This window comes from Callithrix jacchus, chromosome 12 (assembly GCF_049354715.1).
Source record: "Callithrix jacchus isolate 240 chromosome 12, calJac240_pri, whole genome shotgun sequence".
NCBI lineage: Eukaryota > Metazoa > Chordata > Mammalia > Primates > Cebidae > Callithrix > Callithrix jacchus.
This window is the reverse complement of record NC_133513.1, coordinates 41,864,541-41,890,653: the sequence shown is the minus strand read 5'-3', so window position 1 is coordinate 41,890,653 and position 26,113 is coordinate 41,864,541. Positions and strand designations below refer to the sequence as shown.

At 46.1% G+C, this 26,113-nt stretch overlaps 2 protein-coding genes across 2 annotated transcripts; both read right to left on the bottom strand.

Moving 5' to 3' along the window:
* Positions 1-5,118: 5,118 nt before the first annotated feature.
* LOC144578495 (leucine-rich repeat, immunoglobulin-like domain and transmembrane domain-containing protein 2) lies at positions 5,119-9,042 on the bottom strand. The gene is made up of 3 exons (XM_078343982.1): positions 8,923-9,042; positions 7,846-8,627; positions 5,119-5,964 (listed from the first exon to the last, which is right to left on the bottom strand). Exons 1-3 carry the CDS (start codon positions 9,030-9,032, stop codon positions 5,204-5,206), a joined length of 1,653 nt encoding a protein of 550 aa, XP_078200108.1. The 5' UTR covers positions 9,033-9,042; the 3' UTR covers positions 5,119-5,203.
* Positions 9,043-12,660: 3,618 nt separating this feature from the next.
* LRIT1 (leucine rich repeat, Ig-like and transmembrane domains 1) lies at positions 12,661-25,280 on the bottom strand. Its single transcript, XM_002807433.7, has 4 exons — positions 25,035-25,280; positions 20,963-21,429; positions 17,831-18,136; positions 12,661-16,715 (listed from the first exon to the last, which is right to left on the bottom strand). Exons 1-4 carry the CDS (start codon positions 25,154-25,156, stop codon positions 15,739-15,741), a joined length of 1,872 nt encoding a protein of 623 aa, XP_002807479.5. The 5' UTR covers positions 25,157-25,280; the 3' UTR covers positions 12,661-15,738.
* Positions 25,281-26,113: the final 833 nt, after the last annotated feature.

Below are 26,113 nucleotides of genomic sequence, written 5' to 3'. Positions count from 1 at the left end.
AGGGAAAGAGCTGGGAGGCAGGAATGGCACGCTGGGCTTGCCGATTCCTGGCCCTAAGAATGGAGCTATAGTCCCATGGGCAATAAGTGGATGTGACTCCAAAGTCCTCCTGCAGCTGAGCTCAGGTCTTCTAATCACATGAAATAACAAAGTGCTTTACAGTTTGACAGCCCTAGATCTGAATTCTGGTTCCGCCATTAAGTGTGACTTTGGAAAAGAGGTCAAATCTCTAAGGGCCTCACTTTCCTCATTAATACAGGGTGCAAAACATGGTTGCAGAGAGGACGATAAGAGCTAATATATGTAAAGTGCCTAGCACTGGCTTTGTATCTACTTACACAAGCTCAGTAGACTGTAACTGTGGCCCACATACTAGAGCACTATGTCCTGAAAGAGAGGACCCCCTCCATGAGTTTTCACCCCCAGAATGTTTCCACTCCACCTATAGATCCAGAAGCTTTTACTTCATGCTAGAAGAAGAGAGAAGGTTGGGTCTGGAGGGAAGTGGAGGACAGGGTGGATGCCACAGCATCTGTGACCTGTGCAGCTGGCAGCCTGCATTTGGGCATTGACATTCCAGGGGATTTGGGAACAATGAGATGTCCCAAAGAACTTGTGGAACTCTGTCCTCAAGCAGCTCTCCCTCAGAATCCAGCTGGAAACATGTGTTCAGAGTTAGGGCGAAGTCACCATGCTCTGCTTCTCTAAGTATTTTGGTGATTCTGTCTTTAGGGACTGAAGGCTTTGAAGGAATCCAAGGCCAGTCCACCTGCCAGGGGTGTTGGCATCTGTTGACAGGTGCCACAAAGATATGGAGAGAAAGAATGGAGAAGAGTCCACATGAAGAATGAGGCAAGAGACTGTCATGTGCCACATGGAGGACCCCTTAGGAGACTCACATACAACCTGGGGAGAGGTTCTCTGAAGGGCCTATTTCCAGAATGAGGTGATCATGGCCTAAGCTACCATAATTTGATCAATAAAGCAGAGTAGAAACAGGCTGATGTTGGAGACATCGGTTTCATGTTATGAAATGATGCACATGACCAGGCCCGGTGGCTCACACCTGTAATCCCAGCACTTTGGGAGGCTGAGGCAGGCGGATCATGAGGTCAAGAGATTAAGACTGTCCTGGCCAATATGGTGAAACCCGTCCCTATTAAAAATACAAAAATTAGCTAGGCATGGTGGCACATGCCTGTAGTCCCAACTACTCGAGAGGCTGAGGCAGGAGGATTGCTTGAACCTGGGAAGCGGAGGTTGCATTGAGCCACGATCACACCACTACACTCCAGCCTAGCGACAGCGTGAGACTCCATCTCAAAAAACAGTTGTGCACATGCACCTCTTTTGAGGTCTGAATGAGGTTTGGTTATTTAATAATCTCTCAATAATTTACTCAGCTATTGTTAGGGTGACACATTTGGAGTATATCATCTGTGCCGGGCTCTCTTCTAGGTGTTAGATGTACAGTTTCTAACAAAATAGAAGAAAATAAGAAAACATAAGAAGAACAAAATTCCTCTCTGAAATTGATAATCACCTGGGACTAGAGAGGCTTCATTTTAAAAGTAAGTAGCCCTGCTTGTAGATGTCTCCTCAACCAAAGGCATTTGCCTTAAACTTGCACGGTCTAAGCTCTAAATAAATAAGCTTCTCAGGGATATAACAACTGAATCTGAAATGGTAGCATCTTTTCAACATGAATTAAACAGAACATGTGGAGGATATTAACCTAGATGTCATGTCATTACATATATATATATAAATACACACACATATGTATCCCTAATAAGATCTAATATCTTATGGTCCTGTCTATGTTCTGAGTCACATTCAAAGAAAGCACAAACTGACTTAGATGCTTGAAATGATGGTAACATTTATTATTGTGACATTTACTGAGGGTTTACTACGTGCCAGATATTGTTCTGAGAACTTCACCTGTAAATAAAAACCTTGTATAATCATGAGAATAAACCTACAAGGTAGGTACTGTTATTATCCCCATTTCACAGGTGAGAAAACTAAGGTACTATTACTACTTTATTTTATAGGTGAGAAGACTAAAGTACATGAAAAGAGAATAACTTCCTCGATGTAACAAAGCCAGTAAGAAATAAAGCCAAAATTTAAGCCCAAGAAACCAGATTCCAGCCAGGGTCTATTCTTGTATCCCCACTGTCAAATTGCCTTACTCAATCTGAGTAACATGAATCTTTACTCTGGGGTTTTTCAAGGGCAGCCCAAGCATCTTAAAAAGTATCAGATTCAGGCCGGACGTGGTGGCTCACGCCTGTAATCCCAGCGCTTTGGGAGGCCAAGGCGGGTGGATCACGAGGTCAAGAGATCGAGACCATCCTGGTAAACATGGTGAAACCCCGTCTCTTCTAAATACAAAAAATTAGCTGGGCGTGGTGGCACGTGCCTATAATCCCAGCTACTCAGGAGGCTGAGGCAGGAGAATTGCCTAAACCTAGGAGGCAGAGGTTGCGGTGAGCCGAGATTGCGCCATTGCACTCCAGCCTGGGTAACAAGAGCAAAGCTCCATCTCAAAAAAAAAAAGAGTATCAGATTCTCAAAAATCCTCCCTAGACCATTTCCCTCTCCCTAAATTTCCATGTTTACATGACACTGCCCTGCCCACCAACATGTTCCTGGCTCTCCCCCTGCACTGCTTGCTCCTCTTCCACAGCCCTTCTCTTGTCCTGACCCCTCTGTCTCACATGCACCACCAGGCTTCTTTTGCTTGGTGTAAAGGTCTGAACATACACTCTCACCTTCATGGTAGCCCAGGCCGTGTCTTGATGGCTGCACCCTCGAGTTCCATAGACCACTGTATTAATCCATTCTCATGCTGCTAATAATGACATAACCGAGATTGGATAATTTACATAGAGAAGAGGTTTAATTTACTCAGTTCAGCATGGCTGGGGAAGACTCAGGAAACTTACAATCATGGTGGAAGGGGAAGCAAACATGTCCTTCTCTACATGGCAGCAGGAGAGAGAAGAATGAGAACCGAGTGAAGGGGGAAGCCCCTTATAAAACCATTAGATCTCGTGAGAACTTACTCACTATCATGAGAACGACGGCATGGGGGAACTGCCCACATGATTCAATTACCTCCTATCAGATCCCTCCCATGACGTGTGGAGATTATGGAAATTACAATTGTAGATGAGATTTGGGTGGGGACACAGTTAAACCATATCAATCCCCCTTGATGCTATGGAAGGAAGCATACAGAGGCCTAGAGAAGTGTAAATTCCTTTCTTGCTCCAACCACTTTTCTTAAAAAATTTATCATAGGAAATTCCACATAAATAAATTATCTGCCACATTACACATATGTGTGTATTTTACACATGTGCATATCTAAATATATATGTCCCCATAATCTTTAAATATATGTTCTTATGAGTGATAATAACATTGTGGTTATGCTTTTTAAAACTTCATTTGTTAGACCTCAAACTAAAACATTTTCAGGTAAACTCGTGTGAAGCTTTGTATTTGTTTTAAAACACTCCAATTAAAAAAAATGTCGAGGGCAAGGACAAGATGAAATGAGCCTGGAAAATATTAAAACTTGGTAAAGCTGATGGAAGAAGAGGGATGAGATTCTCTCTGCTTTTGGCAAGACTAAAATTTTTTATTTAAAAGTGATTTTTGCCAGGTGTAATACCAGCTACTTGGGAGACAGAGATGGGAGGACGGCTTGAGGTCAGGAGTTTGGTACCAGCCTGGGTAACATAGTGCGACCCTGTCCCTAATTTTTTTTTTTTTTTAATTTAGAGGGTTTTTTTTTTCTAATGCCCAGAAGAAAATAAATGAGTAGAACCTGAAGAAATGACTAGACAATTGGTCTGAACATGAGAACTGTCTTCAATTTAAAAAAATTTATTGTAACTAACATTTATTATGAGCACAAATCAGGTATTAGACTAGTGCAGTGTCCGCAGTGAGGAAGGTCATTCTTTGCCTGCAAAGGTCTCACAACCAATGGACACACTGTGCATGCTGTTCTTCTCCACAGAGGTGTGAAGTCAAGGCAGGCTCTGTGGAAGATGTAATGTACACACTTGAGAGGGGCCTAAAAGGATAGTTAGGAATGGGTAAAAAAAGTGTGAAGATGTCACAACGAGGCTAGCTCATGTTTACACTCTTTGAAAGCTTTCCATGTGGCCAGTGAGGGAAACTGCAGGAAGACATATGTGGATTAAGTCCTGGAAATGGTCTCCCCTTGAAGGGCTGTCCAGAGGGATGATGAGCTGATGCTGGGATTCCTGGGGCCCCTCCATTCCACATGAGTCCAGCTAAGAGGAAATGACCACCTCTCAGGGATTTCCTAGGAGGGCTTGAGACATTGACTAAGGGAAAGTGGTGGACACATGGATGCTCTTTCTTCTGGGTATGGCCCAACAGACTCTGCTCTCTGCCAGACCCAGGGCTGCAGCTGATCCTCTGCTCCTCCTCGCTGTAGATAGCTCCAGCCTTCCCAGTTGCTCCAAGGACCTCTCACCGGGGAACAGACACTCAGAAAAAGAGACTCACATCACCCAACAGCTCTCATCACCCTTAAGGGCAGCTCTTTGGAACCTCACATTTATGTGATCTCATTAGGAGTTTGTCATGAAGAGAGAGGGTCACACTTTCTACACAATGAAAGACACAAGAATACTGCAAAACAGATATTCAAGGAAACAATGGAATTGGAATCTCTTTTGAGTAGGGCTTCTGCCTTCTGCCAGATGCGGACTCTGGGCGTGTCATTGAACTGTCCAGGCTGCAGTTGCTTCACCTACAAAAAGGGGGTAGAAGTCTACCTTCGTTTGCAGGATAACATAGGCAAAATGTTATATGTAGATGTTATGTATAAACATGTAAATGTTATAAGGCTACGTATATGCAAAGAGTAACATTTAGTAATTTCTAATCACCATGTATAATAAGATGATTAATTTGATAAGACAAATCTTCAACAACCTTAACTCCATGGAGATAATGACTGTGTCCTCTTTATCATGAAGATAAAGACTATGTTCCCCTTTTTACTGTTTAGCACCCCCATGTCAAGTTCAGTGCTTTGAACACAGTGGGTAAGCAATATATACGTGGTAGATAAATGGATGGACTGCTGCAGAGGGTTGGTTTCAGAGGCTTGAAGCCTACACCATTTCCACCCCATGGCTTGCGTTCTTCAGCTGTTGTCTTCCATTCCTTCCTTCTCCTTGTCCCCCTCAGTGTCTATGTGCCCTTCACCATCATCACAGACAGCTGGATGTTCTCTAAAAGAGCCATCCCTGCATGGTGCGGCTGCATGGGGGCAGCTAGGGGCTTTTCTGCGATGAGGACAGCAGCGCAGGACCCACTTGCTGCAGCTGCAGGGGCCCTGGGCTGCCCAGGCATAGGTACCCACAGGCACTGCAAGCAGCACCACGCACAGGACCACTGTGACATGCAGGAGGCGCTTACGTGCTTCTAGACCAACACCATCTCTGCCTGTTACAAAAACTACACACTGGCCCTGGTGTGGAGGCTGGCCCTCTAGGCTGAGGCAGGCCTCATATTTTGTGCCAGGAAGGAGGTCATCCACAGCATAAGTGTTGATTCCAGGGCCAACGTGAACCACCTCCTTCCTGACAGCTTCATCAGATGCAATGCAGAGGGTGAACCACTCCTCCTCAGGGGTGTCAGCCACTGCAAGCCACTGCAGCAAAATCCCGTGCACTGTCTGCTTGACAACTCGCAGGTCAATGTAGGCACTGCCCTCTGAGGGGATGGAAAGAGAATCAGGTGCAGGTAGGGCCTGGACAGGCTGGACATGGAGAGAGATTACAAGGGCGCTCTTGCCGATGGAGTTGGAGGCTGTGCAGGTGTAATTACTGCTGTCCACCAGGTGGGCAGCAGGTATGGCCAGCTCCGACAAAGCAGTGTCCTCTCCAGTAGAAGATGTCAGCACTGGGTGGCAAGAAAAGCAAAACAGCTCTGCATTTATCTGATAGACTGCTGGAAAGTGTCTAGCAATGCCAGTTGTTTTTTGTTCAAGGATGGTGGTGGTAACCTCTTATGAACCTTGTACCTGGTGTCAGGCGTTTGCCTCCCAGCATAGGATGTTGAGGGTTGGAGAAATTCATCAACTTTCCCACAGTGAGAGTTGTTCAGAGCAACAATTGACGTGGGACCTGGCTCTTCTATCTATGAAGACCATACTCTCAACTTCACTGACTGCACCCACCAAACCACCTTGGCTTTACTGAGCCATGGATTTCAGGAGAGTTCCTGCAACTATGTGATTGTGGGATATTATGAGCTTCAATAAGTGCCTTTTTTTTTTTTTTTTGAGACAGAGTCTCCTTCTGTCGCCCAGGCTGGAGTGCAGTGGTGTGATCTTGGCTCACTGTGGCCTCCATCTCCCAGATTCAAGCAATTCTTCTGCCTCAGCCTCCCAAGTAACTGGGACTAAAGGTGTGCACCACCACACCCAGCCAATTTTTGTATTTTTAGTAGAGATGGGGTTTCACCATGTTGGCCAGGATGGTCTTGATCTCCTGACCTTGTGATCCACCCACCTCAGCCTCCCAAAGTGCTGGGATTACAGGTGTGAGTCACCTTCTTACCTTGTAGATGTACAGTGCCTCAGAGCCTGGAGCCACATGCCTGGGCTCCTATCCCTAATAGAGCTCCTATCCTATGTGGTCCTCAGCAAGTTGCTTAAATTCTCTTGGCATCAATTTTCTTGTCAATTAAATGAGATGATAAGCAATCACCTACCTCATTAATTTGAAAGTAAATGTTCAATAAGTCTTAGTTTATATTTTTACTGAGAGATTGTGTATAACATGATGCCAAAGAGTGATTATGATTATAGAGCATCACAAAAGACAACACCTGAATGCATTTCTTGGTTTTCAAAGAGGCTACAACAATAAATCCTATATTTTTCTTTCATCGCTATTGAACATCAAACCAATATGACCAAAACAATAGACAATGTGAAAATTCAGTTAATTGGGTATTTTTAAAACCATCCAGAGGTTTGTCATCATGTGTAACAAATATCTGCACAAATGACTGTTTCCCAAATTTTACCCAGCGATTCCTAGTTGTCTTCTAGACAGAGCACGGAAGACAGGATATGAGGAATCTACAAAGATTTTTCTTTTCAGCTTCTAGATAACCCCAGGGAGGCCATCCCTAGCTTCGTGATATGCCCAGCCCTACAGAGTAGCATTAAAGGTGATCCCAGCTGAGGTATGAAAACAGAGTACAGAGTTCCAGGAAAGAAGAGGCAGATTTAAATTCCAGTCCTGGTGCCCATAGAGGTCACTTCTTTTCCCTGGGTCCCAGTATTACAACTTCAAGTCAATAAGGTCTGAAAAATCTTATGTCAATGTTTTTCAAACAAGCACCCCAGGTGATTCTGTTTAAGGCAAGTTTAGGAAATAAATAATAGATCATCTCTAGAATCAATCCTAGTCAAAATTTCTAGAATTCTAAAATACATAGTCCAGAGTTTTGCATCTAGAAAACTCCCAAAGACTACTGCTCGTATACAACTTTATAATATTTACATAAGACATTAAATCAGCGCTGAAATATGTATTTATATGTGTGTATATGTTCTAGAGAGATCGGTATGCAAACATTTAAAATAATTCTAATAGTGGAACACTACCTTGGAATATTTTCTGTTCTCGTGAGCATAATTCAGGGCTATCCCAATCTTACTTGCACCCATCCTTCATGATTGACCCAGCTTTGAACTTCTCTAACGAGGATGGGATTTCTACAGATTTCTCCATTCCCTCCAGATACACTGAGAGGGTACATGTGGCTTACCATCAAATTCTCTCCACATATTCAGGGGATAAGTCCACGCAATGGCTGGTGAGGGGCTGGCCTGTGCCAAGCATCGCAGGGTCACATTCTGTCCCACCCGGATGGTGACATTGGCACTGGGGATTGAGATCTGTGGCTTCATGCAAGTACTAAGCTCAGTTTCATGAAAAAGCTGCCCTGCCTTGGAGAGAGGGCCCCGGCATATCAGGTAGGAATTCACCAGGATGACTGGGAGGGTAATGGACTTGACAAATTGGACAAGCCCCCTTAGGCGACAGTCACATACCCAGGGGTTATCATGCAGCGCCACCACCAGGCTGGAGATAATCTTGGCTTCATAGTCAGGCTGCGGGGGTTTCTGGTAGGCTGGCCAGTTCAGAAAGACACTCTTGGATACGACTGTAAGCCTATTGAAGGATAGGTCAAGGTAGGTCAGGTTGACCAAGAACTGAAGAGCCAGCTCAGGAAGTGCATCAATCTTGTTGCGTTTGAGATCCAAGACCTTCAGGAGAGGGGTGGCCCGGAACGCTGTCCACGGTACTGAGCGGAGCTTGTTCCCCTCCAGTCTCAACTCCCTCAGTTCTGGCAGGTGCTCCAGGGCTCCTAGGTGGATCACACTGACATTGTTAAAGTTGAGCCAAAGATATTCCAAGGTGTTCATATTGACGAAAGACTCTTGGGGCAGCTCAAATAAGGGTGAGTTTTCAATTCTTACTTGCTTGAACTCTTCAGAAACGTTCCCAGGGATCTTTCCCAAGGAGACAGATATGCACTGCAGAGTCCTGTACAAGAAATCAGAACAGCTTTAAGATAAACAACAGGGAACTGGAAAGTGAGTCAGGCTGATCCTGACATTAGACATGTGAATCAGAATAAAAATATTATTATTCATTGAAATAAAAGGGTTAGACTCATTTTGGTAAAAATGCACAGTTCAGCAAAGTTCAGCACCAACTAGAATGAGCCTCATAGAGAGTTGCTGATTTCCTGCCAATTCTAAGCCTGCTTTCACTCCACATTGTCCCCAAAGAAAACCCATTCCCCATAACCCTCTGGCATCTGGCCAGCAGAGCGCACCTGCCAAAACTCTCCTCTGAGCAAGTGCATCCTGGCACACAGAAAGGCTGCGCTGCATGTGTATCCAGAAAGATCAGAACTAACAGGAAGTGGTGAAATACTGAAGCCATATTTCTCTGTAAGAAAATACGTTGTGAGTTTTGAATAAGTATAGCCCCAGCTTCCGAGTGGCAAATCCTATTATTGGTAATCCCTGGTGATGTAGGTTGCACAGCAGCAGGAAAGCCCCTGGGATCTCTGAGATCTGTTACACCCCAGACCACAGGTTCAGTCAGAACACATGAAGGGGGACCAATGTCTCTTAGCTAGGATCACAAAATTCAACATTTGTGTGATTCTTGAGTCTGAAAAGCAAACTCCAAGTCAGATGTCTAATTCCATATATGGATTCTACCTTTCTCAGTGTCTTAGAAAGAAGTCTGAGAAACAAGCAGGTAGTGCTATTCAGCACCATTGTTAGGGGATTTGGCCAGAATCTATTTAACGCTTCATCATTCACAATTGATTCCTGAAGCCTAGAATTTCCAATCATTTTTTCAAAGTGAAAACAGGTGGTGAGTAACAAAGTAGTTCTGTGTTCATTCCTGTCATTTGTTCTCTTTCCAACACCACGGGTGGTGTAGACATGCTCCTACTGCATCAAGACAGATGCCTCTGCAGCTTGGATCGCCAGTTTCAAACACAAGATGGTATTTTCTGATTAAACCAAAAGATTATTTACTTGGACTTCACAGCCTTTCACGAATACTGTGTATTTCACATCATCAAAGTGAGCAACCTACATTTTTAAAAGAGATACATGCAATTTTACATGCTCGCTCTTTCACTCTTCATTTATTTCACAAATATTTATTGGTCATTTGCTTTAAGCTATACTCTTGCTTAATGAAAGGAATGGGGTCAAGGGCAACTATTATAAACTCTGTCCGAAGGAGTTCTACCTTGCTTTTGTTTCTGAGTCTTGAGATTTTTGGATTCATTTAATCTCTGTGAGTCTTCTCTGCATAGTGAGAATATTGGTAAATATCTCATGGTGTTTTCAGGAGTTTATTTTATATTATTCTCTGATTTTTATATTTTTTCAGAGATGGGGTCTCACACTGTTGCCCGGGCTGGTCTCGAACTTCTCAGCCTCCCAGGTAGCTGGGATTACAGGTGCAATACAGCCACTGCATCCGGTCTGTTTTTAGAAAACTTTGAGATTATGTTAAATACAACACCTAGCACACAGTTGGTGCCCTTAATCCACCTCCCAGCAACAAACTTTAAGATCTGAAAAGCCCACATCCCTATTAACTGGGGCACTTCCAGTTGAATATTGAAATTCTGTGAGTTCCTGTAAGACTCATGATATACGTTGTACCCTACAAAAGGCCTCAGAAGGGAAAATCCGCTTAGCTAACCAGTGAGGGGGGAAATGGGTCACCAGCTAAGCTGATTACACTCCAGGCTTTCCATCCAAGCCAGATATATTTGCAGGAGTTTCCAAACAGTCTAACTCTAAAAGCTGGCCGGATCACTCAGTTTATCTCAAGGTAAAAATCCAAAACAAAGAGAGAGCTACGGCACAATGTTTGTGGTACATACGGTGACATGCTGCCTAGATCCCCCTTCAAGGGATGAGTGAATGCTCAGCTGCAAGGAGTGCTTGCATGAGGTCATGTCCTTCCCCAGGCAGCCACAGCCCACATTCAGTGACTGAGGGCGGTGAGAGCCTGGCCAGTTTGCCCTGACAGCACACAACTCTGATGAGCAATTATCACTCCAGGGTCCCCTACCAGGTTTGCTAAGACTTTGTCAGGCTTGTTTCATGAAAATATGTGATTTAATTCATGGCTATCACAAGCCACTAGTGGATTCCTTTCTCTCCTCTTACCCCAAGGGATAAAGATCTTAAGAGTCCTCCATTTCCCACAATTTCCTCTCTGTCCATCTCATGCCAGTTTTTTCAAATGAATTCAGCACCATCCAACTTTCCAGAAGTTTTCAGAAAACTCGTGAAGCACACCCACTGACATACTATCTTTAAAATCATCTAGGCCGCTTCTCTACTGCCCCCCACTCGTCTCCTGACCCCCTCACTCTCTGGTTTCCTTATTTGGCATATGAGCACAGGAAGTAGCTCTCTTGGAAACTGAGGCAGGAGACGAGGACAATTAAATTTAGCTTGGATGATGTTATTTGTGTTAAGCAACCTGTGGTTAAGTGTAGTCCCTAAACTCGAGACCCTAACAACAATGGCAAGAGGGTCTGGGAATATTACAGCCTCCTGCAGGATGCTTTTCAGAACTAGGCTCTCAAAGTTCTCTATAGAAACAGAGTCATGAGGGAGGAATTACTCTGTGCCTGTGAAATGGTTAGATGTAAATGTTTGTGGAGAGGCAGCTCCCTGGCTTGTCTGAATAGAATTGGTTTTTTTTTTAGACAAAGTCTCACTCTGTTGCCCAGGCTGGAGTGCAGTGACACAATCTTGGCTCACTGCAACCTCCACTTCCCAGATTCAGGCAATTCTCCTGCCTCAGCCTCCTGAGTAGCTGGGATTACAGGCGTGTGCCACCATGCCCAGCTAATTTTTGTATTTTTAGTAGCGATGAGGTTTCATCATGTCGGTCAGGCTGGTCTCGAACTCCTGACCTCGTGATCCACCCGCCTTGGCCTCCCAAAGTGCTGGGATTACAGGCATGAGCCACCATGCCCTGCCATCTGAATAGAATCTTAATAAGAGAATGTCCTATCTATTTAATTGGAAAATGCCACCCACCTTCCCAACAGTAGTAAAACACTGGGATACCTCAGACAGAGAACTGGACATTATATCAGGGGGCAGACACTCTGTATCCCCTTTCTCTAAAGCTAGGACTCTTTCCTACCCCCATCCTTTGCTGCCAGCATGTCTGAGATGCTGCCTTGACTACCCACACTCTCGGGTATGCCTGTGGCAGGCACACAAAAGATGACCTTTCCAAGCCTCCCTGACATAGGTGGACCATGAGACTCTCAATCTGGCTGATGAAATGTTATAAGAAATGAGGTTTGAAAAGTCCTAACATGATCTTCCCATTTCTCTTTTTCCTTGTCATGGCAACCACTGACATTCCAATTGGTGGATCCTTCCCAGCTGTGTCCTTGAGTAAATAAGTGAAGCAGAACCCTCCTTCCATCTACATTTCCCAGAATTGAGTACAGTTTGTGAAACAGGAATACATTTTACTCTGTTAAACCATAAAAATTTGGGAATGGTTGCCTTAGCACAAGTCTAACCTCTCCTAACTACAATGCCCTTGTAAATAAATATGCTCAGGTACTTTTGTTTTTGTTTTTGCTAGATTATATGATAATTAAGTCAAAAATTCCCAGCTCTTGTCCTCTAGACAAACTGCTCACTGAATCCCTTGATTGATAGTCTAGGTTTGATAGCCCACATCCACTTTCCAGAGTACAATTTCTGTATTTGCCTTTTGGTACCCAGCAACTTCAGTGGGCAAGTGACGTTGGACATATTCTCTGCCTAATCATGAACAATATAACCATGTTGCGGTCATAAAAAGACATCATGCAGGTACAATAATTCCAACCAACCTCCAAAGCAGGCTTCCAGGGCCAGCCATGCTGCAAGCTCACAATGGCCCAAATTGGTCTTCAGCATTGGAAGGCCAGAAATTCTTTTGCCAGGACACTCAGAGGGCATTCAGTTTTCAGGGAATAACTCATACTGATCAGACTCACATACTAAAAGACTAATGTAAGCCAGACATCATTTTATTTTTTTCAATAGGAATTTGTTTCTCCCAGTGACTTGAATATTCATGAGCACAATCCAGTATGATTCTTCCCTACAAGAGCAAACCAGGGAAGACAGGATACACAAAGGAAGATTGACAGATGAGTGTTGGGAGGCTTATTATCTTGGAGGCTGTATTAGTCTGTTTTCACACTGATGATAAAGACATACCCAAGACTAAGTAATTTGTAGAGAAAAAGAGGTTTAGTGGACTCACAGTTCCACATGGCTGGGAAGACCTCATAATCATGGCAGAAGGCAAGGAAGAGCAGAGGCATGTCTTACATGGTGGCAGGCAAAAGGACTTGTGCAGGGGTACTCAAATTTATAAAACCATCAGATCTTGTGAGACTTATTCATTACAATGAGAACAGTATAGGGGAAACTGCCTCCATGATTCAATGATCTCCACCTGGCCCTGCCCTTGATTCATGGGAATTATTACAATTCAAGGTGAGATTTGGGTGAGGATACTGTCAAACCTTATCAGAGCCCTTTCCATCTAGACAATAAAGTAGATCCTAATGAATCATTGGATCATTGGCAAGATTGAATTCTCTCTCTCTCTCTCTCTTTCTCTCTCTGTTAAGATAAGATAAATACTATAAATTTCTTGCTTTTAAGTTTTGATTTTTCTCCAGACATTTAGCCAACAAAACTGGCTAACTGTTAGTTGTCTTTAGGTCAATAATTGTCCCATCATGATCGCTTCATACAATTATGTAAAGGCAACATCTTGATCACTTCAACAGATGACTGCTTTTATCTACTATGTTTACATTTGTCCTAATTTTGGGGTTGTCTATCACTCTCATTTATCAAACAGTAAGAATTGAGTCTTGGGTCTCCAAAAACTCACCAGAAATACCTTTCTAAATCTTCATAAGGGGTAAGCAAACTACAGCCTGAGGGCCAAATCCAGCCTGTCACCTGTTTTTGTAAAAGGTGTCTTATTGGAAGACATCCATACCCACTAACTTACATATCGTCTATGGCTCCTTTTGCATCTCATCAGCAGAGTTGAGTAGTAGCAACCGAGCCTAAAATATTTATTATTTGACTCCTTTTATTTTCAGGAGAAAAATTTGCTGGCTTTTGATGTACAAGGTGTCTTTGTCATCTTTCAACAAAACAGCCTCTCTTACCAATGTCTGTAGTCTGCAAGTTACAGTCAGGTGTGCCCTCCAGGTGGTGGCAGAAGATATCCAAGGAAATTCCATGCTTATGTGCATGGCTGCGCTCGTGGTTCTGATCCCAGGTTTCAGTGATTTTAAGAAGTCAATTTCTACAGTGAACCTGCTGTGGACCATACTGCAGGGATCGATAACTGAACAAAGACCCTCAGCCTGATGAGAAAGTTGTCAAAGAACTGGATTCCGAAAGAGAATTCATCACTTCCTGGTATAAATCAGTCAAGTCTTCAGTCCTCATCTGTAAAATCAAACAACCCAGCCTCCATAGTGGGTTTCCATGAGTATCAAATGTGAGAAACCTGGGTGAGTATGTGGTAAGGTCTTCTGCAAATGTGAGAGGGAGTATGGTAACTTCAGAAAGCGCTGCGTCACCCTGGCTTTTATCTAGTAAATCACATGACATAATACTTGCAAATGTTTGGAGTCTTTTGCATAATACTAGCAAAATAATTTTTTTTGAAGCTTGCTGTCCCAAAATTTCTTCAGCTATTACCCAAAGGACTTGGCACAGGTATCCCGGATGCTCCTCATGACAGAGGTCAGCTCTGTAAACAAGGAACCACTTGAACCTCCTGCTGGGAACATTTGCTTTCTCCAGTGCACAGAGACAACATCTCAGTGGTTTCCCGGCTGTAAGAAAAACTGAGCAGGAATTTTCCTTTGAAATAACTTGATGAGCAACCAGGAAGCCTCTGAGACACCCTCAAGAACCCAGAGAGGTTTTGGTAAGAATCACAAAGGCTCCTGTACAGGGGCAGAGGTGAAGGTGCCAGACAGCACTTGGTGTGATGAGGTCAGTTGGGTCCCTCCAGTCTGATATTCTGAAATCAAATGAACAGTGTTCTCTTGGGCATCATCTCAAACTCTAGCATTTATCGAAAAACCAAATGATTGTCTCTAGGCAGAATAGCTCCTAGAGAATAAATATTAGAATTCAGTGAGGGCACAGTGGGTTATGAGTGTGGTGTGTGTGTGTTAGTGTGGATGGGTAGCTACCAGTATGGCTAATACATAGAGAGACGGTGTGCGTGAGTGCCTATGAATTAGCATAAAATGTAATCAAGGTACAGTATACGAGGGTGGTGAGGACTTTTAACTGTGGATCCCAACTGTGTGGTCCCAATCTCAGAGCCACCTAAATTTGCCTAGCTGGGTAATCCTGGGAAATGCAGATTGGATCACTGTTCAGCACATATTTCCTCCTCCACCATCACCTCCATGGAAGAAGGGTCCATACTTGCCCCATTAAAGTTGGATTTGGCCATGAGACTTGCTTTGGCAGATAAAATATGGACAGAAGTGGCAGTATGCCAATTCTGAACTAAGAACTTAACAGGCGTTGCATGAAAAATCATTCCTCTATTGTCATTCAACCTCACCATGAGAGAAACCTGCCCCAGGTACCCACTGCTACTCTCCAGCTCAGGCTCCAAATGAAACACACAGAGCAGAGCCATCCTAATCAACCCACAGACCTGTGAGAGTGCAAGTAAGTGTTCACTGCTGTATATCACTGAGGTTTTGCTTTCATTTGTTATGCAGCAAAAACTGACTGATACAGGCAAGTTTCTTAACCTCCCACCCAAGGGAAATAGAGAGAATAGTGGTGCCTGCTGCAAATGATTGTTGTAAGAATTTAGCACTTAGAACACTTTCTGGCATGCAGTAAGTGCTTAGCAAGTGTTAGTGGTTGTTGCAGTAGCTTCTGCTGCTGCTGTTATGTCTAAGTGACTGAGTAAGCAGGTACCCAAGCAGGTAAGAGTGGGTGATCATGTACTCAAGTGTCAGAGTTAAAGAAGGAGAGCGGATGGAGCAGGTGTGTGAGTGGTGGAGGCACATCCCTCAGCAGAAGTACTCATTGATTCTCCTGCCCCCTTTGACTCCAAAGGCTTGAAAGTCCACACTGGAACGAGCTGAGAGAAGCCTGTCAGCCTCGCTGAGGCTGTGCCGGGACAGCTCCTCTGAGCCATCCTCACTATGGCCCAGTCTCTCCAGGTTGACGTAGGTAACTGTGGCCTCAGTGGAGTCCCTGGTGCGGCACTTGCGGCAGCGCCTCTGAAGAGCACCACAGCAGACAAGCAGTGTGAGAGGCAGGGCAATGACAGCGGCCACACTAATCACCACCACATTGATGAGCTGCTGGGTGTTCTCCGCATCCACCACTTCATTGGTGGAGAAGATAACACACTGCTCCTTCCGGGGCACCAGGCCCTGCACGCAGACACAGGCCACATACTTGGTCTTGGGCAACAGCCCAGTGATGGTCACTCTGGTCTCCCCAGGCTGCACAATCACCCGCCGCATGCTGTGCTGCCCAAAGACAGCATAGAGGACATTGAAGGCAGTTGTGTTCTTAGCCTGGGGCGCCTTCCACACCAAGGACACACTGTGGTAAGTGTCCCCCACTACCTTCACAGATCTCACCATTTGTGCCTCTGAGGGTCCCACCCGCCCATCAGAGAGCTCTCCCAGGACATCCATCTGGAAGTGCTGGAGGGTAAGTTCCTCCTTTGTGCTGGGCACAGAGGGTCCAGTGGCCAGGACAGCAGGTTTGGGAATCTGGGGTACATGCCTGGCCACAAGCTTGTTGTTGTAAGCAGCGGCTTCCCCCGCTCCACCTGTCCTTGCCCATAGTGCTCCTGGGCTCCCACTGTGTTCTGTGTAAGTCTGTGGCTCAGTGACGATCAGGGAGATAACAGTCTCAGAGGCTCCCAGAAAGTTCTTGGCTTGGCAGATGTAGTCTCCGGAGTCAAGATGGGACACTGCGGGCAGGCCCAGTAGAGTCCAGCTCATGCCATCACTGGATACTTCCTGGTGCACTAGGAGGAAAACAGGCATAAGTGAGAGAATGAATGGACCCGTTTGCCCCAAGCTGCCGTTCAGGGCCAAGTTCACAGCTCCTAGGTGGTGTACACTCAAGTGTCGTCCTGAGAAAACACTGGCAGTCATTCAACTTTTCTTAGACTAGCCAAGGGGATCAATATTACCCTGGGCTCAAATGTGGGGAGCCTCTGGAGTCCCAGGTTGTGGCAGAGCCTAAGAATGACGCCTTCTAAATCTGACAAGTTCACACTATGGGTTTTTTGTTTGCTTTATTCAGATAGTGTCTTGCTCCATTGCTCCAAGCTGGAGTGCAGTGGTGTGATTATGGCTCACTCCAGCCTGTAACTCCCAGGCTCAAGTGATCTTCCCACCTCAGCTTGCCACCATGTCCAGCATTTTGTTTTTTGCCACAAGGTCTCACTATGGTGCCCAGGCTGATAACTCCTAGACTCCAGCGATCCTCCTGCCTCAGCCTCCCAAGTGCTGGGATTATAGGCATGAGCCACCATGAGTCAACCTACCCTGTTCTTAAGGGCACTGGAATTTTACAAAGGTAAACAGACAGATTTTACTGGAACCCCGGCTCCTCCTTGTACAAGCTGTGTGATGTAGCATTTAGCCTCTCAGAGCCTCGGTTTTCTTATAGGCAAAATAAGAAGGAAATGCTCTTTGGAGTTCAATGTTATTATGTGCGTAACACACTTGGCATTGTCCTAGACCCACATAAAGAGCTCAGTAGATGGCAGCTCACATCGTTAATTACTCCAGGTAATTCTGGTTTAATATTTACAACTGGGAAACTTATAAATATTATTACAGTAAAGGAGAGACTTCCACCAAAAAGTCAGCTTTTTGTTCTCTTAAGGTGAGCCCCGAGTCTCTACGGAGTGGCTGGTGGGATATGATAGGACAGGTCAAGAGCTGTTGTCATTACTGAATCTATTGTCACCATGACTTGCCTCTGGGAAGCCCTTGTCAAACTCAACGCAGGCAGATGGAAGCCCAGCCTTGCTTAGACAACTTCCCTCTGGCCCTGCCAACTCCCCATTTGGTGCACTGCTTTGTCCTCCCCAGTCTGGGGTCTCAGTGCAGCCTCCCTGTAGCTACATACCTGTACCATTAAGGGGCTTGCCATTGGCCCTCCTCCAACTCATCTCTGGCCCAGGGACTCCAGTAGCTCCACAGCGTAGCAATGCTGTGCCACCCAAAGGGGACCTGATGCTGGCCACTCCTGGATGGAGCTCTGGGCCCTGGCACTTTCTCAGTTCAAGCTGGCTGAAGGCCACTCTGGCCAGGCTGCGTGGGCTGGCACATCTCAATTCAGTCTCAATGAAGGCCAAGTTTGGGGCCCAGCCATCCAAAAGATGGACCAGGTCATAGAGTTGGCAGTCACATACCCAGGGGTTGTCCTGTAGCCCTGCAGAGGTAAAATAGAAGATTAGATATACAGATAGATTTTCAAGATCCTCAGGCCCAGCACCCCTTCCCCTCTGGGAGGACAGGCAGGTCCTCATTCAGAGTCAGCAGAACTGGCCTCTGGGCCCAGATCCTTGCCTTGCTAGTTGTATGACCTGAAATTTGATTCTTTGTGTTAAATGATAGCATTACTTTCTTTTCAGGGTTGCTTTAAACATAAACAAAAATAAATCATATTAAGTACTGGGTAGCTATATAGCATGCTGACAAAACTGGGAATTACCCTTGCCATTCTTGGACTGATTCTTTCAGGCCACTGGCCAGGCAGTATTTCCACAATAATCACAATATGACAAAATCCATTTCTAGACATGCATCATTGACCCCTGATCCTTGATGCCAGTTCTCCCAGTATAAATAGTATTTTCAGCATCATCCCAGCAATGAAGGTGTCTGCTCTGATCCACAGTTTCTTTGACATAGCCTCAAATGGGCATAAACAGCAGGGTGAAAGGGCCAGAAAATCAAATCCTAGGATCTATCCCCTACTGTCTTTACTCTAAAACTGAACATTCTTATAGAGTTGAAAGCAGGTACCCACTCTGTCAAAGAACATTACAGAGATAGTGGGGTACCATGTGCATATAAATGAGGGGTATCATGTGTCCTCAATTCTAAGGCACAATTTCTTCTTATGGGGTTGCATTACTCAAAGGCAAGATAAATGCACTTGATATGATGTCCTTTTAGTCCCCAAAGACTTATTTGATAGTTTTTCTAATAATCAATGATGACTTACACATTCATATAGATATATTTAATACATTTGGAAAGGGGGTGTCAAAGGGTTGGGGTGGGTGCATTCAGATGTGACTGTATATTCATGTCTCTCAGTTCTCTTTGAGCACGACCCAAGGGCGCCAGTTCCTTTTCCCACCTCCCCCTCACCCCATCTTACCAGTGGTTGCTGCCTTACATTGCTGGTTAAATGCACTTAGTGATACATCTGCAATCCACGATTCATCAATGCCTGTCTCCAGTGGTGAGCTACCTGGCTTTTGCTTTATTACAATAGGGCCAGAAAGACTGAATGTAAAGGCAAAGTTAAACAACAGTGAGGCTTTCACTTCCCAGACTGGCAAAAGTTAAACATTTTGGCCATTTTAGTTGTTAGCTCCATGAGTGAATAGATTGTCATCTCTTTTGTTCTCTGCTGTATTCCCCACACCTAGAATTGGAAGGCATTCAAAAATATGGAGTCTCCCTCATTGCCCAGGCTGGAGTGCAGTGAGCGATCTCAGCTCACTGCAACCTCCACCTTCTAGGTTCAAGCAATTCTTCTGCCTCAGCCTCCCAAGTAACTGGGATTACAGGTGCCCACCACCACATCTGGGTAATTTTTATATTTTTAGTAGAGACAGTGTTTCGCCATATTGACTAGACTGATCTCGAACTCTTGACCTCAAGCGATCCACCTGCCTCGGCCTACAAAAGTGCTGGGACTACAGGCGTGAGCCACTGTACTGGCTCAGATTGATATTTAAATGTCTAAATGCACACTCTGTGACCTAATAATTCCACATCTCAGTTCCTATCCTAGAGAAACATTTATGTGTACAACAATGTGTTGCCAAGAATGTTCTCTGTTGCATCATAGGTGTTAACAAAATAATAGAAACAATATAAAAGTCCATTAAAGGGGGAATGACTAAATAAACTATAGTATAATTATGTTTATAACATCGTGCAGACACAGTATACTATAGAATATTGTGCAGTAGTTTTAAAAATGAACTTGACCTATTTGTAATAATTTAGAAATATCTACAAGATACAATGTTGGGTCAAAAAGTTAGTATTGCTTAGTATGTAATATGACAAAATTTTATGTAAAACACACACATAACTTTTCTGCATGCATGTAGGTATGTGTATACATATATACATATGCATATCAAATGTATCTGAACAGATAAGGAGCTTGAATATAAATGTGATAATAGTAACTACTTTTGAGAAGGGGTTGGAATAGGGAGAGAGGACAAAAGGGTCTTTAGCCTCTTCTGCGATATTTTAAACATTTGTATTTATTCATGTATGAGTTGTAGAATTCAGATCAATTTTCCAGAATGAATTATGCTCCTTCTGCCATTCTGAGGGCCAGGCAGGTGCCTTGGGCAGGAAAGGAGATCTAGTTCCCATGGTAAGCCGTTGGTTTGTTAGGAACAGGAAGGAACCGAAGAAATAGCAGGTCCAGCTGGTGGAGTGTACTAACCCATTCAGCTCTGAGTTGGGAAATTGAGTCTCAGGGGCCTTCTCCTGGTTGTGTGACCTGGAAAGACCTCTCTTATGACTGGGATTTGAACTGCCACAGTCTGGCTTGGCGCTTGGGCTCATAAACCCGCTGCTCTTGTGGATCTCATTGTTTTTGCTTAAACCTGGAAGGCAGGTATCATTTCAATTGGCCGGGCGCGGTGGCTCAAGCCTGTAATCCCAGCACTCTGGGAGGCCGAGGCGGGTGGATCACGAGGTCAAGAGATCGAGACCATCCTGGTCAACATGGTGAAACCCCGTCTCTACTAAAAATACAAAAAATTAGCTGGGCATGGTGGCGCGTGCCCGTAATCCCAGCTACTCAGGAGGCTGAAGCAGAAGAATTGCCTGAACCAAGGAGGCGGAGGTTGCGGTGAGCCGAGATCGCGCCATTGCACTCCAGCCTGGGTAACAAGGGCGAAACTCCATCTCAAAAAAAAAAAATTTCCAAATAAAGAATTGGAAGAGAAGTGTAACTTGCCTAAGACCCCAGGTGAAGGATTCCGCCTCTTACCTAGGACCAGCCTGGGGTGGTGGCCGGGAGGGAAGAGACCGGCCTTCAGGTGAGCCCAGGAGGCGATCAGCTCCTGCGGGAGCCTCAGCAGCTGGTTGCTGGAGAGGTCGAGGAAGGTGAGGTTCTCCAGAAAGCGCGCGGCCTCAGGGGGCACAGCCGAGAGGCGATTGGCCTGCAGGTCCAGCAGCCGCAGCTGGGGGGCGTCCCTGAGCGCGGCCCAGGGGAAGGCAGCCAGGCGGTTCCCGGGCAGCCGCAGCTCCCGCAGGCGTCGCAGGCCCCGCAGCATGAGGGCGTTGAGCTCGCTGAGGGCGTTGTAAGGCAGCCACAGCTGCTCCAGGCGGCCCAGGGGCCTGAAGGCCTCGGCAGGCACCCTGCGTATGGCCGTCCGCTCCAGGCGCAGTCTGGAGGTGTCTGGGGGGATGGACGCCGGGGGCAGGGTCATGTCGGGGTCGTTGCACACCACCGTCCTGTCGCAGAAATGGGGGATAGTTGAGCAAGGATCCTGCTGGGTCTGGAATCTCCCACCGCTACCTCCCTCTGCGAGGCCCCTGGTTCTGCTTGTATCACAAGACACCCACACCAGAGTCCAAGCTATGGCGGGGACCTGGAGAGGGGCCCAGAGCAAGCAGCCTCACTTTTCCCTTTGCAGAGGTTTGCCTTCAGAGCCTCTCACAAAGGTTCCAGAAAGGCCATCTGGTCTTCACTGTCCTGCAGGACCTCACCCTTACACTTTTATGGCCCATAACAGCCTGCCGCGCCCGCAGTACACTAAGAATGAACCGTTTAATAAACCCCGTAATGACTTTGTGCACTGTTGCTTTGCAAATATGTGTTAAAAGTGTGACCGGGTGTGGTGGCACACGTCTGTCATCCCAGCACTTTGGGAGGCCAGGCGGATAGATCACTTGAGGCCAGGAGTTCAAGACCAACCTGGCCAACATGTCGAAACCTCCTCGCTACTAAAAATGCAAAAATTAGCTGGGCGTGGTTGCACGTGCCTGTAATCCCAGGCGGGAGAATCGCTTGAACCCGGGAGGTGGAGGTTGCCATAAGCCGAGTTCACCCCACTGCACTCCAGCCTGGGCAATAGAGCAAGACTCCGTCTCAAAAAAAAAAAAAAGTGTTTGTTTGTTAAATTATACCTCAATTTTTGTAACTGTTTTGGTTTATCATTCCATAAAAAATATACCAAGGATGTCAAAAGTGAAAGTGCCTCAAATCTCTCCCAATTCTGAGGGGTCAGGTAATGATCAAGGTGTTTAGAGCCAGGACTTGGCAGCCCCACGGCTGGATTCACACCTGGGCTCTTTACTTGCTGGCTGTGAGTCCTTGAGTACATTACATAACCTCTATTTTCCTCAGTTTTGCCATCAAATAGACTTCACAAGGTGGTTTTGGGGTTTAAATGAGATAATGCATGTAGAAGCCCAGCACGCTGCCTGCCACCCTGCATTAACCCAAGGGTACGGATCACTGTCATAAATGTTGCATCTCAGCACTGACAGTAGATCGGGTCAGTCTTATCAGCTCTTCTACACAAACCACAACTTCTTAAACCTTATTCTATTAAGTTTGAGACTAAAGCAGAGGATAGAGAGAACAGGAGGCAGTCCTTGCCCTCCAGGAGCCTACATTTCAGCGCTATGTTTTATACTACATAAACTGAAAACAAAATCCTAAGCTCCCCCAACCACGGAACAGACCCATCTAAGGGAGGCTGTAATAGCATAACATACTGGTCATATCAGTCTTTCCCGGAAGTTCACACACATCATCAGCATCCCTTGGCGTAACTCATATACTCCACTTAAGGCAGCTGGACTGGGCTTGTTTTTTCTTGTAAACAGTGTCCACAAACAGTACAGATATTCTTCCTCCTTTCGAGCAAATATAAATGGAACTCCTACTAAGTGATAGGCAATTCAGAAGAGAATCAACCTCGTAGCCCCTGTCCCCATACAGTGTATAATCTAGCTCAGGAAGAAAGTATTTTCAGCAATAATACTTCCAGATAATAAAATAGGTTTGGCGAAGTGTGATGGCTCATGCCTATAGTCTCAGCCACTCAGAAGAATAAGTTGGGAGGGTAGCTTGAGCCCAGGAGTTGGAAGCTACATTGAGCTATGATCGTGCCACTGCACTCCAGCCTGGGTGACAGAGCAAGACTCTGTCTCAAAAAAATAATACATGTTTGGGTATTGCAAGGAGGAAGGGCTGGACGTAGGTGAGAGAAAGACAGGTGACTGGAAAAAAACTTATCTTGGATGGGGGAGAAAATGGTCAAAAGGGGAATTAAAGGAAACCCTAAGAACCCAAAGCCTGCATCATAGCTCAAACCTACAGCACAACTCCTGGTGGGGTAAAACCAGGGGCAAACTGGGACAAACAGCATGGGCACAAATCCATTCAGGTGCACAGCCCAGGTCCTCCCAGGCAACCCTAGTGCCCACAGGTACACACTTCACAATACAGCAGCTCAGATGTAAAGGCTAAGTTCTCCGAGAGGCCCAGATTAGAGAGGGATCTGAGGAAGGCTTCTGAGATGCAGAAGGAGCTTCAGTCTAACTGCATAGTCTGTGCCCAGAGCCACAGGGGACCTCAGGGCCTGCTACAGCCTTTGTGGCCTCATAGGAGTCTCCATGCAGAGGGGCTGGTGCATATTAGCCAGGGGATGGTCAGGCAGGTAGAACCAACACCTCTGGCTTCAGAAGAGGGAATGCCCACTGACTTACATTAGCGGCCCTCGAAACTCATTTTCCATCTTCAGGCTAGCTCTGCTGCCTGTAATTCATCCCTGGTCCCTGCCCATAGTGGCGTCACCAGATAAAGTTTCTGAAAACTGAACTGGAATGCCTGGGTTCCAGGACTGGTTTCATCAATGATGCTGTGTGGATTTCAGCTCTATGCTTTCTATGGGCAGTGGGGAGGGTTTTTGTCACTCCAGTGACACTGTCCTTGGCCATGGGATATTTCCAGCCTGTTCAGGGCTCAGCCTGGCTTCTCGTGGGGAGAGGATCCCTACCCTCCATATGAGTTGATGCATTGGACACTTGGGCTACAGTGGAGCTCATTCTGTTTCTCAAGTCATGCAGGGTGTCTTTTCTTGGTGGTTCTTCTTCATTTCTCTGCCTTCTCTCATCCCCCAATCCACTTGACATTCATTCCCAAGATGATTAAAGGCGTAGCTCCAATAACATTGCTTCCAGGATCAGAAGCCATAAGTGGCTCAGAAACCATGCAGTGGTCGCTAATGGGTAAGCTGAAGAAGTTGGAGGAAAGATGGGGTAAAGATTGCTAAAGAAAAGAAGAAAATGAGCAGTGGTGGAAGAGCAAGGGCCCACAAGCCATAATGGTATGGAAATGTCCCGTGGAAGGAGAGGAGGAGAGGATGGAGGTGCTCTGAGGGATCAGGCAGAGGATGGGGAAAATCAAGGGAAAGGCTGAGGATGGAAGGAAGCATGCTTCTCGTGGGATGAGTACTCCTGGCTTTTCAGAGTAACCATAAAAGGGATTGAGGCCAAGGCTTCCGGGATCTCTTCTTCTCTGGGATCAGAGAAGATCCAAGATCCAAAGGAGGAAGAATGAGAGGCAGTGGTCACATCGTGGGTGGGGTTGTAGGAAATCCCTGGGATATGACTGGGCATTGTAGAGAGGTCAGGCAAGAGAGTGCAAGAGGCCTGGGAAAGAAGGAGCTGGGGAAATATAGAAAAGAAGAGGGAATAGAAAAAAGCAAGGAGAAGAAAAGAAAGCAGTAAGGGAGGAGACTTCCAGAGCCTTTAAGGAGGGCTCTTCTCCACCAGGAGCCTGGAGGAGATTCAGGAAGGGCTTTCTAAAACTGGCACACTTGTGCCTCACCCTTGGGCCAATATGCAAAGGCACCTGGTACCTCTCAGACAGAGGCATCCCCTTGCTTGCTGGAAAATAATGCAGCACAGACCACCCTATAGAATCCCTGGGCCTCAAGGGCCACCCGGTCTTGGTCTCAGGGCCCTGGCTCCAACTCCTCCCAACCCAGCCTAGCTGGCAGAGCAGTGGAGGCTGGGCTGTCCATCCCAAGCACCCGATACCATACCTGGCCTTGCTGCCATCACCCAGGATGTGGAAGCTGCAGCTGCACTGAGAGGGGCAGAAGCCCCGGGCCTGGGGAGGCCACCCAAGGGCCAAGAGCCAGAGCATGCTCACTGCCACCCTCATGGCTCCTGGCTCCTCTCTGGCCCAGGCAGTGACCTGTCCCTGGACCGCTCAGTCCCACCGGCCCAGCAAGCCCAGCGAGCCCAGCAGCTGCCCACTTGCTCGCCAGCCCCTTACTCCCCCTTCTGAGGCCATCGGATAAACACGGACAGGCTGGGGATTAGGGAGGGGAGTCCCAGCCGCAGCACTCAGCGGCTTATTGCTGTCTGAATCACTCAGTCCTGAGGGTGGGGGTGGGGAACCCCCTTCTGTAGCAACAGCCACAGGCCCAGAGAGGCCTGGGCACAGCACAGCAAGACAAGTAGGCAGCTTCCCAGAGGCAAGCAGCCATGGGACTGTCATCTGCAAAGCACCTCATCCCAACCAGGCCGCAGACAACACAGACTCCACTGGAGTGCCAGCGAAGATGAAGACAGAACCCCAGTTTCTAATAAGGCCCTTTGGAAATTCTCTCCCGTGACATTGTCTCATAGCAAAACAAGCAGTGAAATGAAGCAACTCTTCCTGAAGGTGTAAAAGGCATTAGAAGGAGCCCAAGCTCCAGACCCAGGCTTCCTGGGTTCAAATCCCAGCTATTTCATTAATTGGCGGTGACCTTGGGTGAGTTACATTATCTCTTGGCCTCTGTGTCCTTATCTGACAAAGAGAAATAAAGTTATTTCACACAGGGTGTTTATGAAAATTAAACTCAAATGCCAAAGCCTTGACAGCTGGTGAGAACGGAAGCTCTCTCACAGGGTGTGAGTACCAGTTTCACTGCTACTTACAAGTCCCTGGTTACACAGGAACTGGACAGATTCAAGACATTTTGAGGAGACATCAGAGGTGTCTCTCATGAGCCCACAAACTGTCCCAGGATGCCAGGCAAAAAGCTGCCTGCCTTGAGTGCCCCATGGATATGGGACTCAGAGCATTGCTATTTCAGCTGAGCCCTTCCGGGAATTACTACAAATGCCAAAG

Excerpts from the sequence above, each read along its gene's own strand:
- LOC144578495 (XM_078343982.1), bottom strand. The coding sequence starts at position 9,032 with ATGGCTTCAGTATTTCACCACTTCCTGTTAGTTCTGATCTTTCTGGAT. Across the intron at positions 8,628-8,922 it reads TCAGAGGAGAGTTTTGGCAG|GACTCTGCAGTGCATATCTG; the intron begins GTGCGCTCTGCT and ends TTTCTTGTACAG. Across the intron at positions 5,965-7,845 it reads TATGTGGAGAGAATTTGATG|TGCTGACATCTTCTACTGGA; the intron begins GTAAGCCACATG and ends CTTGCCACCCAG.
- LRIT1 (XM_002807433.7), bottom strand. The coding sequence starts at position 25,156 with ATGAGGGTGGCAGTGAGCATGCTCTGGCTCTTGGCCCTTGGGTGGCCT. Across the intron at positions 18,137-20,962 it reads CCACCCCAGGCTGGTCCTAG|GGCTACAGGACAACCCCTGG; the intron begins GTAAGAGGCGGA and ends TTACCTCTGCAG. Across the intron at positions 16,716-17,830 it reads CAAGCCCCTTAATGGTACAG|TGCACCAGGAAGTATCCAGT; the intron begins GTATGTAGCTAC and ends TTTTCCTCCTAG.